This window comes from Tachypleus tridentatus, chromosome 2 (assembly GCF_004210375.1).
Source record: "Tachypleus tridentatus isolate NWPU-2018 chromosome 2, ASM421037v1, whole genome shotgun sequence".
NCBI classification, from domain to species: Eukaryota; Metazoa; Arthropoda; class Merostomata; order Xiphosura; family Limulidae; genus Tachypleus; species Tachypleus tridentatus.
The window spans coordinates 27,047,764-27,068,440 of NC_134826.1; the positions used below are offsets into that span (position 1 = coordinate 27,047,764).

The following is a 20,677-nucleotide window of genomic DNA, read 5'->3' on the forward strand; positions in this document are numbered from 1 at the left end:
GGGGTCATTAATGTTTTTTGCAGGAACATCACTGCTCGTATGAAACTATCCAAAATACAAAAGTGGCACTCTGTTTTTGGATTTACCCTAGGGGACGGTGCCCAGCTAAAACAGCGGTAAGTCTACTGTTTTACAACGCTAAAATCAGGGGTTCGATAACCCTTGGTGAACTCAACAGATAGCCCGATGTGCCTTTGCTAGAAGAAAACACATACCCTAGGGAACGGAATGTATCCTTCAGAAAACTCAACCTCACATGTACTTCAATGGGATAAAATTTACATGTGATAAAATTATTCAATGGACAATGTTAGTGCAGAGCTAAAATATGAGAAAGCTTAAGATTGGAAGGTTTGGAATAGTGGTTACTTGAAAAAGACTGGAAGATACAGTTTTACATAATACTTTGTGTTAAATGATAATACAACTGACACACTGTGTAGAAAGTTAAAACACTACACAGGATATTAACGATATACATAATATAGTTGTGATGTTAAAAGTTAAATAATTTTGTTAACATTCATGCTGGTTATTTTATAATATTCTAGGTTTTGTTACTATATCCCCAATGACATTGTAAAGTTTGTGTTATAACAAATATAGATTTGTGGTGTTGTGAAAGGAATAGTAATCTCATAAATTCTTTCTGGATGGGATAATAATGTTTCTTAGGTTTGTTTTGAATTTTGCGCAAAGCAACGCCAGGGCTATCTGCGCTAGCCGTCCCTAATTCAGCAGTGTAAAACTAGAGGGAAAACAGCTAGTCATCACCACCCACCGCCAGCCCTTGAGCTACTCTTTTACCAGCGAATAGTGGGATTGAACGTCACTTTATAACACGCTCCTCCCCCTACGGCTGAACCTTACTCCATCACTCCTATTCTCACTTACACTAGTTATTCTTGCCATGTGTGGGGTGAAGAGAAACAGGCGAGCATGTTTGGTGTGAGCATGTTTGGTGTGACGGGGATTCAAACCCATGTTAGTTATAAATGTGTGTGTATGTGTTTCTTATAGCAAAGCCACATTATCTGCTGAGTCCACCGAGCAGTTATAAACAATAACAATTTTTTTTTAAAAAAAAAAGGTTGTTTTCATATCATGAACTCACATTTTTGTTTGCAATATAATTGGGAAGTAATTCATTTTCGTGACAGTAAAATTAAATCTTATTAAGTATAATGACACATTTAAACCAAAACATCAATACATTTGACTAAATTGGCCCGGGATGGCCAGGTGGTTAAGGCACGCGACTCGTAATATGAGGGTTGCGGGTTCGAATTTTGTCATACCAAACATGCTCGCCCTTTCAGCCACGAAAGCGTTATAATGTGACGGTCAATCCTACTATTTGTTGGTAATAGAGTAGCCGAAGAGTTAGTGGTGGGGATGAAATGACTAGCTGTCTTCCATCTAGTCTTAAACTGCAAAATTAGGGACGGCTGGCGCAGATAGCCCTCGTGTAGCTTTGCGCCAAATTCAAAACAAACAAAAATAATTGAGTTACATTTTTATCGTAAAAAATTCTCTAATAGTATTTATTTTCAAATAGCTTTAGTAATATATGATAAAAATTTAAATGCATAAAATATTAATATGCTCTTAATATCTGAATATATGCTTGAAAGTGATTGGTTATAATAAAACCTACCTAAAGCACGTAAATAAAAAAGCGTATATGAAGGAAGGAAAGACAGTCATCACCACCCACCGCCAACTCTTGGGCTACTCTTTTACCAACGAATAGTGGGATTGACCGTTACATTATAACGCCCCACGGTTGAAAGGGTGAGCATTTTTGTTGTGAATGGAATTCGAACAGTCGACCCTCAGATTATGAGTCGAACGTCTTAACCCAGCTGGCCATGCCGGGACAGGAAAGACAGCAACAGGGTAGAAAATTTTAGATAGGTCAGTTATAAAAATGGTTTTAAAAAATGCGGTTCCATGTGAAAGTTAATTATTTGAATTACGTGGAATGTTATTAAGCGAAGTTGTATTTATTAAACTGCTAGTTTTTGACGGAAAGACCCGGATGTGTAATATTCTATATGCAAGAACTATAAAGTTTTCAAACTTTCTATTTTATCGCCAGCCTTAGTTATTTGATGTACGAATAGGTAATTTAGCATAAAGAATAACAAAAACAAAGGGCATAATAGAAGAATTGGATATAGCTATAACAGGAAGAATTGTATAAGTCTCACTGTGCAAAGCGTGCTGATCTCCGTACACTCTGCACAGCTCTAGGACACAAAATGGCGCCTCACACATCACGAAGACTAGAATAATTGCTATGGTTATTTTAACTGTTCTAATTCCTGCACACTGAAGAGGCGTATGACGAATTTGGCTGGAACATATTCCGAGAGAACTAATTCTTATAACATTTATATGAAACTCTTCGTTGTTACAGTGATACATTTGATCTGATATTTTTATTTGTCGGAAAACCCATGCATTGCAAATAATTATTGCTACCAGAGGAACAATGTAAACAAACACCACAAATCCGGTGAAAATCACACGAACGTAGACCAATGGCAAGTCATAAACGATATTTCGGCAAGCAGTTAACTCGTCATCTTCCATTTTCCTGTAGATTATAAAATTGGGAATATTGATAACGAAGGAAATGATCCAGCCAAATGATGTTAAGCGAGCGACCTACAAGAAATAAAATATTATTAATTATAATTAGGATCAGTTGATTATAACAAAGCATCCTATATGCTACAACAAAGATGATTTTGTTTATAAATTTACACTAAATCAATATTTATCTTTCTGAATTTTTCTTGTCATATGACTAATTCATTTTCACCAATTAAAACAATTAAAATAATGAAAGTAAAACTAAAAAGACATTGTTGTGCAATAATATCCATGAAATATTAGATCAGTAAATCACAATATGACTATATTCGGTTAGAAATAAATATAATTATAGCAATGCCTATAGGTGTCGCCTTTACAATCCCGCTATTCTTTCAATGCTTTATTTTGAATAACCGACGAGTACTGTTTGAAAACCAACGATTCTTTCATACGCTTCTCAAGGTGCTGTTGGCCATCTTCTGAAAACACTGTACATTTTCTAATAACGTTAATTTTTCCGCTTGGATTACATGCATATTACACTTTGTACTTATCTCTGTGTTGGTGTAATAGTAGTTCTTAGTAAATACGGGTACGTTGTAAAATATTTGCAAGTCTTAATTTCCTTAAAGGGATTACGTTCTTGGACAAAAGACCATGATTATAGAAACTTGAACCTTAATAAATATACTATACACAGATATTTAGTATACACGGATATTTAATAAGAGCAGACATCAACTTTGCACTAGCTTAATTCAGCAACTTGGAACAAAAAACGTCGATCTAAACAGACAGATAAATCAAGAAGCAAAGAAATTTAAAACTTGTTTATATTTATGTTGATTTAATTTGAATAAAAAAAAGAATTCAGCGTCTTCGTAAAACTGACACCTCGTAAAAAAGCGCCATAATTCTGTGTAGCGGTAGTTAAACGTTCGATAGGACTGTCCGGATAAGACAGGAAAAAAGAACTCGGGAGTTTATTGCGCATATATAGAACTCATGTGCTGACGATATCGGATTTTAATCTTCCTGCTTCCATATCGTTGTTGTGCCTTATCTCGGTACTAACGAGCTAGACTGTAGTTTGATCGTATTTACGAGCTTCATAGCGTCGGTTGGCTTTATCTGTAGGAATGGTCAAGATACGCAATAAACTTAATACACATACGCACGCTAAAAAATCAACAATTTCTTAGAGTTTTACAAAATGGTTGTCCTCACTTTCATCTGTTTCTCTATACAAGAAGCCCAAAAATAAGGTAAGAAATTATTGCTAACAAACCAAACCAGAAAGTGATCAACAAACGAAATTCTTCACCATTCTTCTCGTTTTTGCAGTCGAGATAACTCTTTAAACCTAAAAGATAACACTTTAAACCTAAATGTACCCTATGTATCTCTATACAATTCTAGTATAAACTATGACCTCATAATCTATTAAAGTTAACATTTTTAAATAACTTAGTACGAGATGAAAGAAGATTTACCAGACAATAACAGAAGAACATTAGATAAACGTAACATGAGACTTTTAGACTATACAATCTTTGTCGTTAGAGGGAGCTAACCTATACAGTATAAAATATAATATCATGCGTATTGATGTTTTTACCCACATTTACAGTATACAGTAACTTTCAGTCAGTGGGAATAAACGTTACACTACAAGCAGTAACAACATTTTATAAAGGTAAAATAGTATAGCAACAAAAAATAATGTAAATATGCATTTTACGCCATAAAAAATAAGGCCCGGCATGACCAGGTTGTTAAAGCACTCACTCACTCGTAATCCGAGGGTGGCGGGTTCGTATCCCCGTCACACCAAACATGCTCGCCCCTTTCAGCCGTGGGGATGTTATAATTTTTGATAAATCCTACTATTCGTCGGCAAAATGCCTATAGGTTCGCCTTTACAATCCCGCTATTCTTTCAATACTTTATTTTGAATAACCGACGAGTATTGTTTGAAAACCTACGGTTCTTTCATACGCCTCTCAAGGTACTGTTGGCCATCTTCTGAAAACACTGTACATTTTCTAATAACGTTAATTTTTCCGCTTGGATTACATGCATATTACACTTTGTACTTATCTCTGGGCCCGGCATGGCCGAGCGTGTTAAGGCGTGCGACTCGTAATCTGAGGGTCGCGGATTCGCATCCCGGTCGCGCCAAACATGTTTGCCCTTTCAGCCGTGGGGATGTTATAATATTACGATCAATCCTACTATTCATCGGCAAAATAGTAGCCCAATAGTTGGCGGTGGGTGGTGATGACTAGCTGCCTTCCATCTAGTCTTACACTGCTAAATTAGGGACGATTAACTCAGATAGCTCTCGTGTGGCTTTGCGCGAAATTTGAAATAAATAAAGTGTTAGAAACTACTCACATTTATTTAAAAAATAAAGATTATTTTATGGAAAGTTATAAAAATAAGGCAGTTTCTTGTCTAAAAATTACAATAAAGTATAAATAACTTACTTTACAGGACGAAAACCAGTTTGGAACTGGAAAACAAATTCATACACTTTACATTTTTTGGAGCATGTCAGTGCAAAAATATCCTTTATTTATATGATTATCAGAAAACCACTTTATGTATTCAACAATTTCACGCCATCTACTAACAGCATTTCCAATTAGGTCTATTATCTATATTTAATAAATAAATTTTTTTCATTAAATTATCTCAACAGATTCATGTATATTTACACTAATTAAATTTGTAATTGTCTTTGTAAATCGTTTAACAGTAATTTGAATTCATTACCTCACGAAACATTTGGATATCACATCAAATGTAAAAATTATTGCAGTTATGGATTTCAATAACAAAATGAATTTAACTCCAAACATACAAGGTATAAATTAAATACGTTTAGTGTATTGTGATCCTTGTAACGCACAGCTTTCATAGTCTTCTTTAATGATTGTCGATACTTTGTGTCTCTATGAGTACATGTTTACAAAAATATGTTTTATCCATTAAATCATCGTTATTTTTACCAGTCTTTATGAACTGAACACAATTCGTATTAAATAAATACTTCTATACGTTATCACATATCCTAGTAAGCTGATGAAAATATGGGGCATTTTAATTTCCTTTGCCAATTTTAAGTTCTTAAAAAAAAACACAATCTATCACATTCCATGTCAGCCACCCCATTTCTATATTACTACACTAATTGACGACTTCACATACTGTACTTTTACTCTGGATGGAAGAACATACGTGAGGACCACTGGAAGTTGTACTGATACGATGAAGTCCATGCAAAAGTCATGCCCATTCATTAGACTCAGATACCCATCACTTACATAATGCAGATCCATGTCATATTCACTCATTATTATCACAACCAGTGGTGTTGGAAGCACCACGCACTAGTTTCTTCAAGTAACTGTTCAGGCAGTCAATCCCAGCCATGTCAATCAGAAGGTCAGTGCCGGTATTTTGACCGATCAATCTCTTCGTCTACTGCCATTTCCTCATCTCATTCCTCATGGACTTTCCAATATATCCTGTCAAATCCTGTTCACTATCATCTGTATTAAATGTACAACACACAATTCTAAATTAAAGTCAATGTATTTATTCACCTCTGTTCCCAAGAGCAACCAATTCTTGAGTAGCTCTTCAGTCACATAAAAGCTTCAGTTCTTTTACGTGCTCTTAGACGCAAGAAGCAACTATTATAAATTTATAAATGCTATTGTTGAGCTGTGGATATCAGAGTTGTAGATTACCTTAATTAGATACTCGTTACATGGCGCATGTTCATGCCATAGTCGTACTGACTCTGAAGTTTGTTAGTTACATCATGCAGGTCTATATCATAACCACATTACTTCATTAAAATCGAACTACATTTCAAGAATATTTTAATTGTAATATCGCTTTCAATGTACAGTCATTTAACCAAACTGTCGACAAACAACCTCATACGCATCTGTTAATGACGAAGGTAACCACTTCACACCCTCAGATTGACATTGTGATACGTTTACTCTAGATGGAAGAACATGTATAAGTTCCAACGAAAATTGTACTTCTTTTCTTAAAGCCAGGATATTTGGAAAATAACCACTCAGTTGTTGCTCAGATATATGGAACTCCATCGTGAGATAAAGTGTGTTTTCAGTGTAACTGATTTCATCAGGATTTACAAATTGACACTTGTACGAGATGTTCAGTGAAATCATCCAACACAGGAAGATACGATTAAGCCATTTAGAACATTAAGTCTGATAAAAAGTCAACACTTTCTGTGTAATGATTTTGTATTCCATTTGTAGCTGTTGTTACTTTATTCAACGGACCGTCATGGCCAGGTGGTAAGGCACTCGCTTCGTAATCCGCCAACAGCGGGTTCGAATCCCCGTCACACCAAACATGCTTGCCATTTCAGCTGTGGGGCGTTATAATGTGACAGTCAATTCCACTATTCGTTGATAAAAGAGTAGCTCAAGAGTTGGCGGTGGTTAGTAAAAACTAGCTGTCTTCCTTCTAGTCTTACACTGCTAAATTAGGAACAGCTAACGCAGATAGCCCTCGTGTAGCTTTGCGCAAAATTCAAAACAAAAAAATAAATACTTTATTCATATATTTTGTTCACTGTTTTTTTTTTCAAGAATTAGGTTTAAATAGGTATTTTATAAGACCACCGTTTTTCTAACGCACATCAGGCCTGAAATTTTCCAAATATTTGTGAAGAATCCGAATAAATTACTTATAAATAGGCCTGGCATGGCCAAGCGCGTAAGGCGTGCGACTCGTAATCTGAGGGTGGTGGGTTCGCGCCCGCGTCGCGCTAAACATGCTCGCCCTCCCAGCCGTGGGGGCGTATAATGTTACGGTCAATCCCACTATTCGTTGGTAAAAGAGTAGCCCAAGAGTTGGCGGTGGGTGGTGATGACTAGCTGCCTTCCCTCTAGTCTTACACTGCTAAATTAGGGACGGCTAGCACAGATAGCCCTCGAGTAGCTTTGTGCGAAATTCCAAAACAAACAAACAAACAAAACTTATAAATCATTTATATTTATAGCTTCTATATTATAATACGTTACTTTTAGAATAATAATAACAACTCTTATTTAGAAAGCTTATTTAACATTGGTAGATGGTATAAGCAATATTACAACACGTCTTTTATCTTTCAAAATATCACAAACTAATATTATTTCCTTGAAAAGTAGTTTAAAATGTGAAATGTTAACTTAATAAAGTTTTAAATGTTTTAGGCTCTACGTAAATATATATATATAAAGTTTAGTATTTGTTTCTGGTTGACATCGATGTTTAAAGTGTAAACATTTAACACAAGTACAATTTAACATTCATCGATGTGGATATGTACGTTTCGATTTTCAATTGATTCATCGAGGAGGACGAAGACGAACGTTTCTGAATTATTTCAAATTCAACCATTAACAATAAAATGGAATATACGATAAAACGCTTGTTTCTGAACTTCGCGCAAATCCACATGAGGGCTATCCGTTTTAGCCGTCCCCTGTTTAACAGTGTAAGACAAGAGGGAAGGAAACCACAAACCACTAACTTTTGGGTTACAAATTAAGGGGATAACAATTACTGTGTAATATGTTACTTAAATGATTCTTGTTTGCCTTCTTAGACTTATCATTTCTAAGATAACCTATTTTTTGTATATTTTTGCATAAAAACACCACTTGCATGTGATAATACCTCAGCTATATTTGCTTACTGTTACGTCGTAAGCTTTTGCATTACAATTTTACATCAAAACTGTTTGGTCTGACACGTGCAGAAGAAACGTTTAGATTCCTCGAAAGTTTCGTTTGAAATATTTGTACTTTTAGCAGTATATTTGACGAGAAGGAACCTAACTCTTTTAAGAAATAAATTTTGGAAACGATCGATGATGACATAAACATTTCGAAACGTCGTACAATTGTAATAGTTTTTTTCATACCCTTTCAAGTAGCACCCAAACCTCGCTTATACATTTGTTAAAATAGTAAAGCTAAATGTTACAACCAGATATTATTTGTATATTTGTTAGAATATTAAAGCAAGTTGCTACAACCAGACATTACTTGTATCTTTGTTAGAATAGTAAAGTGAGTTGTTACAACCAGACTTTATTTGAAATTTGTTAGAATAGTAAAGTGAGTTGTTACAACCAGACTTTAGTTGTAATTTTTAGAATAGTAAAGTGAGTTGTTACAACCAGACTTTAGTTGTTATTTGTTAGAATAGTAAAGTGAGTTGTTACAACCAGACTTTAGTTGGTAATTTGTTAGAATAGTAAAGTGAGTTGTTACAACCAGACTTTAGTTGTAATTTGTTAGAATAGTAAAATGAGTTGTTACAACCAGACTTTAGTTGGTAATTTGTTAGAATAGTAAAGTGAGTTGTTACAACCAGACTTTAGTTCTTATTTGTTAGAATAGTAAAGTGAGTTGTTACAACCAAACTTTAGTTGTAATTTGTTAGAATAGTAAAGTGAGTTGTTACAACCAGACTTTATTTGAAATTTGTTAGAATAGTAAAGTGAGTTGTTACAACCAGACTTTAGTTGTAATTTTTAGAATAGTAAAGTGAGTTGTTACAACCAGACTTTAGTTGGTAATTTGTTAGAATAGTAAAGTGAGTTGTTACAACCAGACTTTAGTTGTTATTTGTTAGAATAGTAAAGTGAGTTGTTACAACCAGACTTTAGTTGGTAATTTGTTAGAATAGTAAAGTGAGTTGTTACAACCAGACTTTAGTTGTAATTTGTTAGAATAGTAAAATGAGTTGTTACAACCAGACTTTAGTTGGTAATTTGTTAGAATAGTAAAGTGAGTTGTTACAACCAGACTTTAGTTGTTATTTGTTAGAATAGTAAAGTGAGTTGTTACAACCAAACTTTAGTTGTAATTTGTTAGAATAGTAAAGTGAGTTGTTACAACCAGACTTTAGTTGTAATTTGTTAAAATAGTAAAGTGAGTTGTTACAACCAGACTTTAGTTGGTAATTTGTTAGAATAGTAAAGTGAGTTGTTACAATTAGACTTTAGTTGAAATTTGTTAGAATAGTAAAGTGAGTTGTTACAACCAAACATTAGTTGGAATTTGTTAGAAAAGTAAAGTGAGTTGTTACAACCAGACTTTAGTTGTAATTTGTTGGAATAGTAAAGTGAGTTGTTACAACCAGACTTTAGTTGGTAATTTGTTAGAATAGTAAAGTGAGTTGTTACAACCAAACTTTAGTTGTAATTTGTTAGAATAGTAAGGTGAGTTGTTACAACCAGACTTTAGTTGTAATTTGTTAGAATAGTAAAGTGAGTTGTTACAACCAGACTTTAGTTGGTAATTTGTTAGAATAGTAAAGTGAGTTGTTACAACCAGACTTTAGTTGTAATTTGTTAGAATAGTAAAGTGAGTTGTTACAACCAGACTTTAGTTGGTAATTTGTTAGAATAGTAAAGTGAGTTGTTACAACCAGACTTTAGTTGTTATTTGTTAGAATAGTAAAGTGAGTTGTTACAACCAAACTTTAGTTGGAATTTGTTAGAAAAGTAAAGTGAGTTGTTACAACCAGACTTTAGTTGTAATTTGTTGGAATAGTAAAGTGAGTTGTTACAACCAGACTTTAGTTGGTAATTTGTTAGAATAGTAAAGTGAGTTGTTACAACCAAACTTTAGTTGTAATTTGTTAGAATAGTAAAGTGAGTTGTTACAACCAGACTTTAGTTGTAATTTGTTAGAATAGTAAAGTGAGTTGTTACAACCAGACTTTAGTTGGTAATTTGTTAGAATAGTAAAGTGAGTTGTTACAACCAGACTTTAGTTGTAATTTGTTAGAATAGTAAAGTGAGTTGTTACAACCAGACTTTAGTTGTAATTTGTTAGAATAGTAAAGTGAGTTGTTACAACCAGACTTTAGTTGGTAATTTGTTAGAATAGTAAAGTGAGTTGTTACAACCAGACTTTAGTTGTAATTTGTTAGAATAGTAAAGTGAGTTGTTACAACCAGACTTTAGTTGTAATTTGTTAGAATAGTAAAGTGAGTTGTTACAACCAGACTTTAGTTGGAATTTGTTAGAATAGTAAAGTGAGTTGTTACAACCAGACTTTAGTTGTAATTTGTTAGAATAGTAAAGTGAGTTGTTACAACCAGACTTTAGTTGGTAATTTGTTAGAATAGTAAAGTGAGTTGTTACAACCAGACTTTAGTTGTAATTTGTTAGAATAGTAAAGTGAGTTGTTACAACCAGACTTTAGTTGTAATTTGTTAGAATAGTAAAGTGAGTTGTTACAACCAGACTTTAGTTGGTAATTTGTTAGAATAGTAAAGTGAGTTGTTACAACCAGACTTTAGTTGTAATTTGTTAGAATAGTAAAGTGAGTTGTTACAACCAGACTTTAGTTGGTAATTTGTTAGAATAGTAAAGTGAGTTGTTACAACCAGACTTTAGTTGTAATTTGTTAGAATAGTAAAGTGAGTTGTTACAACCAGACTTTAGTTGTAATTTGTTAGAATAGTAAAGTGAGTTGTTACAACCAGACTTTAGTTGGTAATTTGTTAGAATAGTAAAGTGAGTTGTTACAACCAGACTTTAGTTGAAATTTGTTAGAATAGTAAAGTGAGTTGTTACAACCAGACTTTAGTTGTAATTTGTTAGAATAGTAAAGTGAGTTGTTACAACCAGACTTTAGTTGGTAATTTGTTAGAATAGTAAAGTGAGTTGTTACAACCAAACTTTAGTTGTAATTTGTTAGAATAGTAAAGTGAGTTGTTACAACCAGACTTTAGTTGTAATTTGTTAGAATAGTAAAGTGAGTTGTTACAACCAGACTTTAGTTGGTAATTTGTTAGAATAGTAAAGTGAGTTGTTACAACCAGACTTTAGTTGTAATTTGTTAGAATAGTAAAGTGAGTTGTTACAACCAGACTTTAGTTGGTAATTTGTTAGAATAGTAAAGTGAGTTGTTACAACCAGACTTTAGTTGTAATTTGTTAGAATAGTAAAGTGAGTTGTTACAACCAGACTTTAGTTGTAATTTGTTAGAATAGTAAAGTGAGTTGTTACAACCAGACTTTAGTTGGTAATTTGTTAGAATAGTAAAGTGAGTTGTTACAACCAAACTTTAGTTGTAATTTGTTAGAATAGTAAAGTGAGTTGTTACAACCAGACTTTAGTTGTAATTTGTTGGAATAGTAAAGTGAGTTGTTACAACCAGACTTTAGTTGGTAATTTGTTAGAATAGTAAAGTGAGTTGTTACAACCAAACTTTAGTTGTAATTTGTTAGAATAGTAAAGTGAGTTGTTACAACCAGACTTTAGTTGTAATTTGTTAGAATAGTAAAGTGAGTTGTTACAACCAGACTTTAGTTGGTAATTTGTTAGAATAGTAAAGTGAGTTGTTACAACCAGACTTTAGTTGTTATTTGTTAGAATAGTAAAGTGAGTTGTTACAACCAAACTTTAGTTGTAATTTGTTAGAATAGTAAAGTGAGTTGTTACAACCAGACTTTAGTTGTAATTTGTTAGAATAGTAAAGTGAGTTGTTACAACCAGACTTTAGTTGTAATTTGTTAGAATAGTAAAGTGAGTTGTTACAACCAGACTTTAGTTGGTAATTTGTTAGAATAGTAAAGTGAGTTGTTACAACAAGACTTTAGTTGGTAATTTGTTAGAATAGTAAAGTGAGTTGTTACAACCAGACTTTAGTTGTAATTTGTTAGAATAGTAAAGTGAGTTGTTACAACCAGACTTTAGTTGGTAATTTGTTAGAATAGTAAAGTGAGTTGTTACAACCAAGACTTTAGTTGTAATTTGTTAGAATAGTAAGGTGAGTTGTTACAACCAGACTTTAGTTGTAATTTGTTAGAATAGTAAAGTGAGTTGTTACAACCAGACTTTAGTTGGTAATTTGTTAGAATAGTAAAGTGAGTTGTTACAACCAGACTTTAGTTGTAATTTGTTAGAATAGTAAAGTGAGTTGTTACAACCAGACTTTAGTTGGTAATTTGTTAGAATAGTAAAGTGAGTTGTTACAACCAAACTTTAGTTGTAATTTGTTAGAATAGTAAAGTGAGTTGTTACAACCAGACTTTAGTTGTAATTTGTTAGAATAGTAAAGTGAGTTGTTACAACCAGACTTTAGTTACAACCAGACTTTAGTTGTTGTAATTTGTTAGAATAGTAAAGTGAGTTGTTACAACCAGACTTTAATTTGTTAGAATAGTAAAGTGAGTTGTTACAACCAGACTTTAGAATAGAATAGTAAAGTGAGTTGTTACAACCAAACTTTAGTTGTAATTTGTTAGAATAGTAAAGTGAGTTGTTACAACCAGACTTTAGTTGTAATTTGTTAGAATAGTAAAGTGAGTTGTTACAACCAGACTTTAGTTGTAATTTGTTAGAATAGTAAAGTGAGTTGTTACAACCAGACTTTAGTTGTAATTTGTTAGAATAGTAAAGTGAGTTGTTACAACCAGACTTTAGTTGGTAATTTGTTAGAATAGTAAAGTGAGTTGTTACAACCAGACTTTAGTTGGTAATTTGTTAGAATAGTAAAGTGAGTTGTTACAACCAGACTTTAGTTGTAATTTGTTAGAATAGTAAAGTGAGTTGTTACAACCAGACTTTAGTTGTAATTTGTTAGAATAGTAAAGTGAGTTGTTACAACCAGACTTTAGTTGTAATTTGTTAGAATAGTAAAGTGAGTTGTTACAACCAGACTTTAGTTGTAATTTGTTAGAATAGTAAAGTGAGTTGTTACAACCAGACTTTAGTTGGTAATTTGTTAGAATAGTAAAGTGAGTTGTTACAACCAGACTTTAGTTGTAATTTGTTAGAATAGTAAAGTGAGTTGTTACAACCAGACTTTAGTTAGAATAGTAATTTGTTAGAATAGTAAAGTGAGTTGTTACAACCAGACTTTAGTTGGTAATTTGTTAGAATAGTAAAGTGAGTTGTTACAACCAGACTTTAGTTGTAATTTGTTAGAATAGTAAAGTGAGTTGTTACAACCAGACTTTAGTTGGTAATTTGTTAGAATAGTAAAGTGAGTTGTTACAACCAGACTTTAGTTGTAATTTGTTAGAATAGTAAAGTGAGTTGTTACAACCAGACTTTAGTTGTAATTTGTTAGAATAGTAAAGTGAGTTGTTACAACCAGACTTTAGTTGGTAATTTGTTAGAATAGTAAAGTGAGTTGTTACAACCAGACTTTAGTTGTAATTTGTTAGAATAGTAAAGTGAGTTGTTACAACCAGACTTTAGTTGTAATTTGTTAGAATAGTAAAGTGAGTTGTTACAACCAGACTTTAGTTGTAATTTGTTAGAATAGTAAAGTGAGTTGTTACAACCAGACTTTAGTTGTAATTTGTTAGAATAGTAAAGTGAGTTGTTACAACCAGACTTTAGTTGTAATTTGTTAGAATAGTAAAGTGAGTTGTTACAACCAGACTTTAGTTGTAATTTGTTAGAATAGTAAAGTGAGTTGTTACAACCAGACTTTAGTTGGTAATTTGTTAGAATAGTAAAGTGAGTTGTTACAACCAGACTTTAGTTGTAATTTGTTAGAATAGTAAAGTGAGTTGTTACAACCAGACTTTAGTTGTAATTTGTTAGAATAGTAAAGTGAGTTGTTACAACCAGACTTTAGTTGGTAATTTGTTAGAATAGTAAAGTGAGTTGTTACAACCAGACTTTAGTTGTAATTTGTTAGAATAGTAAAGTGAGTTGTTACAACCAGACTTTAGTTGGTAATTTGTTAGAATAGTAAAGTGAGTTGTTACAACCAGACTTTAGTTGTAATTTGTTAGAATAGTAAAGTGAGTTGTTACAACCAGACTTTAGTTGTAATTTGTTAGAATAGTAAAGTGAGTTGTTACAACCAGACTTTAGTTGTAATTTGTTAGAATAGTAAAGTGAGTTGTTACAACCAGACTTTAGTTGTAATTTGTTAGAATAGTAAAGTGAGTTGTTACAACCAGACTTTAGTTGTAATTTGTTAGAATAGTAAAGTGAGTTGTTACAACCAGACTTTAGTTGTAATTTGTTAGAATAGTAAAGTGAGTTGTTACAACCAGACTTTAGTTGTAATTTGTTAGAATAGTAAAGTGAGTTGTTACAACCAGACTTTAGTTGTAATTTGTTAGAATAGTAAAGTGAGTTGTTACAACCAGACTTTAGTTGGTAATTTGTTAGAATAGTAAAGTGAGTTGTTACAACCAGACTTTAGTTGTAATTTGTTAGAATAGTAAAGTGAGTTGTTACAACCAGACTTTAGTTGTAATTTGTTAGAATAGTAAAGTGAGTTGTTACAACCAGACTTTAGTTGTAATTTGTTAGAATAGTAAAGTGAGTTGTTACAACCAGACTTTAGTTGTAATTTGTTAGAATAGTAAAGTGAGTTGTTACAACCAGACTTTAGTTGTAATTTGTTAGAATAGTAAAGTGAGTTGTTACAACCAGACTTTAGTTTATTTGTTAGAATAGTAAAGTGATTTGTTACAACCAGAATTTGTTAGTAGTAAAGTGAGTTGTTACAACCAGACTTTAGTTGTAATTTGTTAGAATAGTAAAGTGAGTTGTTACAACCAGACTTTAGTTGTAATTTGTTAGAATAGTAAAGTGAGTTGTTACAACCAGACTTTAGTTGTAATTTGTTAGAATAGTAAAGTGAGTTGTTACAACCAGACTTTAGTTGTAATTTGTTAGAATAGTAAAGTGAGTTGTTACAACCAGACTTTAGTTGTAATTTGTTAGAATAGTAAAGTGAGTTGTTACAACCAGACTTTAGTTGTAATTTGTTAGAATAGTAAAGTGAGTTGTTACAACCAGAAGTTGTAAGTAGAAAAGTGAGTTGTTACAACCAGACTTTAGTTGTAATTTGTTAGAATAGTAAAGTGAGTTGTTACAACCAGACTTTAGTTGGTAATTTGTTAGAATAGTAAAGTGAGTTGTTACAACCAGACTTTAGTTGTAATTTGTTAGAATAGTAAAGTGAGTTGTTACAACCAGACTTTAGTTGTAATTTGTTAGAATAGTAAAGTGAGTTGTTACAACCAGACTTTAGTTGTAATTTGTTAGAATAGTAAAGTGAGTTGTTACAACCAGACTTTAGTTGTAATTTGTTAGAATAGTAAAGTGAGTTGTTACAACCAGACTTTAGTTGTAATTTGTTAGAATAGTAAAGTGAGTTGTTACAACCAGACTTTAGTTGTAATTTGTTAGAATAGTAAAGTGAGTTGTTACAACCAGACTTTAGTTGGTAATTTGTTAGAATAGTAAAGTGAGTTGTTACAACCAGACTTTAGTTGTAATTTGTTAGAATAGTAAAGTGAGTTGTTACAACCAGACTTTAGTTGGTAATTTGTTAGAATAGTAAAGTGAGTTGTTACAACCAGACTTTAGTTGTTATTTGTTAGAATAGTAAAGTGAGTTGTTACAACCAGACTTTAGTTGTAATTTGTTAGAATAGTAAAGTGAGTTGTTACAACCAGACTTTAGTTGTAATTTGTTAGAATAGTAAAGTGAGTTGTTACAACCAGACTTTAGTTGGTAATTTGTTAGAATAGTAAAGTGAGTTGTTACAACCAGACTTTAGTTGTAATTTGTTAGAATAGTAAAGTGAGTTGTTACAACCAGACTTTAGTTGTAATTTGTTAGAATAGTAAAGTGAGTTGTTACAACCAGACTTTAGTTGTAATTTGTTAGAATAGTAAAGTGAGTTGTTACAACCAGACTTTAGTTGGTAATTTGTTAGAATAGTAAAGTGAGTTGTTACAACCAGACTTTAGTTGTAATTTGTTAGAATAGTAAAGTGAGTTGTTACAACCAGACTTTAGTTGAATAGTAATTTGTTAGAATAGTAAAGTGAGTTGTTACAACCAGACTTTAGTTGTAATTTGTTAGAATAGTAAAGTGAGTTGTTACAACCAGACTTTAGTTGTAATTTGTTAGAATAGTAAAGTGAGTTGTTACAACCAGACTTTAGTTGTAATTTGTTAGAATAGTAAAGTGAGTTGTTACAACCAGACTTTAGTTGTAATTTGTTAGAATAGTAAAGTGAGTTGTTACAACCAGACTTTAGTTGTAATTTGTTAGAATAGTAAAGTGAGTTGTTACAACCAGACTTTAGTTGTAATTTGTTAGAATAGTAAAGTGAGTTGTTACAACCAGACTTTAGTTGTAATTTGTTAGAATAGTAAAGTGAGTTGTTACAACCAGACTTTAGTTGTAATTTGTTAGAATAGTAAAGTGAGTTGTTACAACCAGACTTTAGTTGTAATTTGTTAGAATAGTAAAGTGAGTTGTTACAACCAAACTTTAGTTGTAATTTGTTAGAATAGTAAAGTGAGTTGTTACAACCAGACTTTAGTTTAGTTTGTAATTTGTTAGAATAGTAAAGTGAGTTGTTACAACCAGACTTTAGTTGGTAATTTGTTAGAATAGTAAAGTAAGTTGCTACAACCAGACTTTAGTTGTAATTTGTTAGTTACAACCAGACTTTAGTTGGTAATTTGTTAGAATAGTAAAGTGAGTTGTTACAACCAGACTTTAGTTGTTATTTGTTAGAATAGTAAAGTGAGTTGTTACAACCAGACTTTAGTTGGAATTTGTTAGAATAGTAAAGTGAGTTGTTACAACCAGACTTTAGTTGTAATTTGTTGGAATAGTAAAGAGAGTTGTTACAACCAGACTTTAGTTGGTAATTTGTTAGAATAGTAAAGTGAGTTGTTACAACCAGACTTTAGTTGTAATTTGTTAGAATAGTAAAGTGAGTTGTTACAACCAGACTTTAGTTGGTAATTTGTTAGAATAGTAAAGTGAGTTGTTACAACCAGACTTTAGTTGTAATTTGTTAGAATAGTAAAGTGAGTTGTTACAACCAGACTTTAGTTGTAATTTGTTAGAATAGTAAAGTGAGTTGTTACAACCAGACTTTAGTTGTAATTTGTTAGAATAGTAAAGCGACATGATACAAATATTTCTCCTCTTTCGTTTATTTTCTCCAAGAATACCTCAGCTCATAGTTTATCTGATGAAATGAAATCAAGATTATTGTTCAATATGTTCATCTTGAATCCGATTAATATATGAAGAGTTGTTTCAATTAATCAAAATAAGAATGGTCTCATTATAAATCTGCGGTATGTTTACGGACACAAGTCGTTGAAATATGGGTTTCTATTCCACGCGAGACCCAGCATGGCCAAGTAAGTTAAGGCATTCGACTCGTAGTCTGAGAGTCGCGGGTTCGAATTCCCGTCGCAACAAACATGCTCTCCCTTTCAGTCGTGGGTACGTTATAATGTGACGGTCAATCCCACTATTCGTTTATAAAAGACTAGTCCAAGAGTTGGCTGAGGGTGGTGTTGACAAGCTGCCTTCCCTCTAGTCTTACACTGATAAATTAGGGACGACTAGCTCAGACAGCTCTTGTGTAGCTTTGTTCGAAATTCAAAAACAAAACAAACATGTCTTGAAGTATTATTAATGATCGTATTCTAAGTACAGATCAATAGAAGCGCAAGAAGCTGTAATAACAGTAACAGTTTTTCTTTGTTTCGTCCTATATTCTATAATTCTAACGGATACCATAAACTTTCCATTCCATTAATCGAATTAATAAGCTTTAAAATATGGTTACTGCATAAAATGTACTCTCTTAGGAGATTGAAGTTTATTGATTAAATTAATATCTACCTTCAGTCGAAGTGCTAGTGGCCGTTTCATGGCTCTACACCGGTCGAATGCAATAGGTACCATCATATAATTGCTTGCACAGGAACCAAATCCGAGAAGAAAGTTAAAGGTTTTGCAGAAGATTTCTCCCGCAGGCCATCCTGGACCCACGTATTCCAAAATTAGAAGTGGAAGAGTTCCAGACAGAGTCACCAGAACGTCTGCTATTGCAAGATGACCAAATAGTTGGACAATACGAACTCTTCGTTTCCGATGTGTCCACAACCAACCCAGCATCAAGCCATTTCCGAGAACCCCCAGAAAAACGAGAACCCAGAGTGAAGTGACCCTAATAGTTTTCATCATTTTGCGTAGAGGGCTCACAACATCGGAACCGTTTTCACAACATTGTGATAAAGAATGTTCATTTTCCTCTGTAGCCAACCAAATATTTTCTGTAGTATGTACAATATTCATTCTCTGTCTATATGAGGCACAGCATTAACGGTAAAGCAGCAAAAGATTCCAGTAGAAGTAGAATTGTCATTACCCATGATCCTCTACTTTTCTTTACGTAGGCAAGCTGCACGTATGTGATTGGCAGTCAATGCTCACGTGCTGCTTGTGATGGCTTCAAATGAACTGACTTGTGAAACAAAAGCTAGAAATTAGATGGCAATCAATAAATCAAAAAGAAAGTAATTTTTTTTTACGATTTATCGCTGAAGATGCAGTTTCTATAGATTCTGTTTCGCTATGTTCTAAATGCATGTCTCATTAACTTTCTTTGATGTTATCAAGCGACAACAGAAAAAATTCTTATTGGTAAGGACTGTGTTTAAGCCTTGGTGTTTGAAGACTGCTCGTGTCATTGGAACATCGAAGTGTAATTAATTTACGAAAAAAATATTGTTCAGAGGCGTACTTGTTTATTAGAGTCTTTCTAAGTGTAACAATGCTTAATTAAAGGTAAAATTAAATATATATTAAGGTTGTTTTAATAAAATTTGAGATTGAATATTTTTTCTGTAAATCACTTACAAACCTAGTCATGGATTCTTGCTGTAAGTCCAACCAAAGTGCTCACTAAAAGTAAATTAACAAAACATTTAATGTTTTCTGATGATGAGACTAGCATCAAATTTAGAGTTGTAGTTACCTCTTCTCTAAATAACTATTACATGTTCATGTTCAGAATTTTGAGTGTTATATTATGAGGCATCGCTAAGCAAACAAAAGTGCTCGTACGACCATCGTTACGTTTCTTTATTTTTACTTCACTACAAGTTACAGCTCTTACAGTAAGTAAGACTTGTTTTTTAGAACAGCTACGACGTGTTGACCACTGTTGCGAACATTCTTAATTGCATTACGTATGAAGTAAAAGAGACAAAAATCAGTCCACATATAGGTCATCAATGCCAACTACTGTATACATGCCGCTTTTCAGCTGCACAGAGCGCCCCAGAGATGAAAACCGGCGAATAGCCAAAACTAAGATTTATTATTATTTTTTAACCATTATTTTTTTTAACAAGCCTAGCGCATACCCCCTAAGTCTTACATTCCACTTAGTAGTTCCAACAGTCTAAACTTGAACTGGCCTATGATCTGAGAGAAAAAAGCCGTCTGCCTGTTTCTTCAGGTGTACTGATTAGACTCGGGAGTGATTTAATATGTACTTATCAGTATACAGAGACAAGAGGTATTTATTTAAAACAGGTTGAACTAAGACTACTTAATCTCATGGTATATCAATCTTTACTTTATAAAACACAACTACAACCAGTAAATACAGAACAGAAAATAATTTGTATGTGAAGTTGACTTGGTTAATTTCAGAAAAAAATTTTTATATGGACACCCTGGTTTTTAGTAACTCAGGAAGACTATGTTTTATATGGACACCCTGGTTTTTAGTAACTCAGGAAGACTATGTTTTATACGGACACCCTGGTTTTTAGTAACTCATGAAGACTATGTTTTATATGGACACCCTGGTTTTTAGTAACTCAGGAAGACTATGTTTTATACGGACACTCTGGTTTTTAGTAACTCGGGAAGACTATGTTTTATACGGACACCCTGGTTTTTAGTAACTCAGGAAGACTATGTTTTATATGGACACCCTGGTTTTTAGTAACTCAGGAAGACTATGTTTTATATGGACACCCTGGTTTTTCGTAACTCTTGACAAGATCTTAAGATATTTTGAACAGACAACTACATCATGTTCAACTAGTATATGTTTAGTAACTTGATTTAGTCCTGTATTTGAAAGTTGCATGTTCTTTCACTAGAATTAACAATGAAACCACGCTAACAGTAAGGAAAGTAAATTTGTAAACTGTATTTGATAACTTTAATGAATGCTGTCTTTAAATGTGAAAA

General features: G+C 32.7%; 1 protein-coding gene across 1 annotated transcript; it reads right to left on the bottom strand.

Annotated features, from left to right (window-relative positions):
• Positions 1–1,015: 1,015 nt before the first annotated feature.
• LOC143239746 (mesotocin receptor-like) lies at positions 1,016–18,807 on the bottom strand. The gene is made up of 2 exons (XM_076481199.1): positions 18,308–18,807; positions 1,016–2,673 (listed from the first exon to the last, which is right to left on the bottom strand). The coding sequence occupies exons 1-2, from the start codon at positions 18,761–18,763 to the stop codon at positions 2,104–2,106; spliced, it is 1,026 nt and encodes a 341-aa protein (XP_076337314.1). The 5' UTR covers positions 18,764–18,807; the 3' UTR covers positions 1,016–2,103.
• Positions 18,808–20,677: the final 1,870 nt, after the last annotated feature.

Bases quoted from the DNA above. Each gene is read 5' to 3' on its own strand.
- LOC143239746 (XM_076481199.1), bottom strand. From the start codon at position 18,763: ATGAATATTGTACATACTACAGAAAATATTTGGTTGGCTACAGAGGAA. The intron at 2,674-18,307 runs GTAGATATTAAT...TATTTCTTGTAG, and splicing joins CACTAGCACTTCGACTGAAG to GTCGCTCGCTTAACATCATT.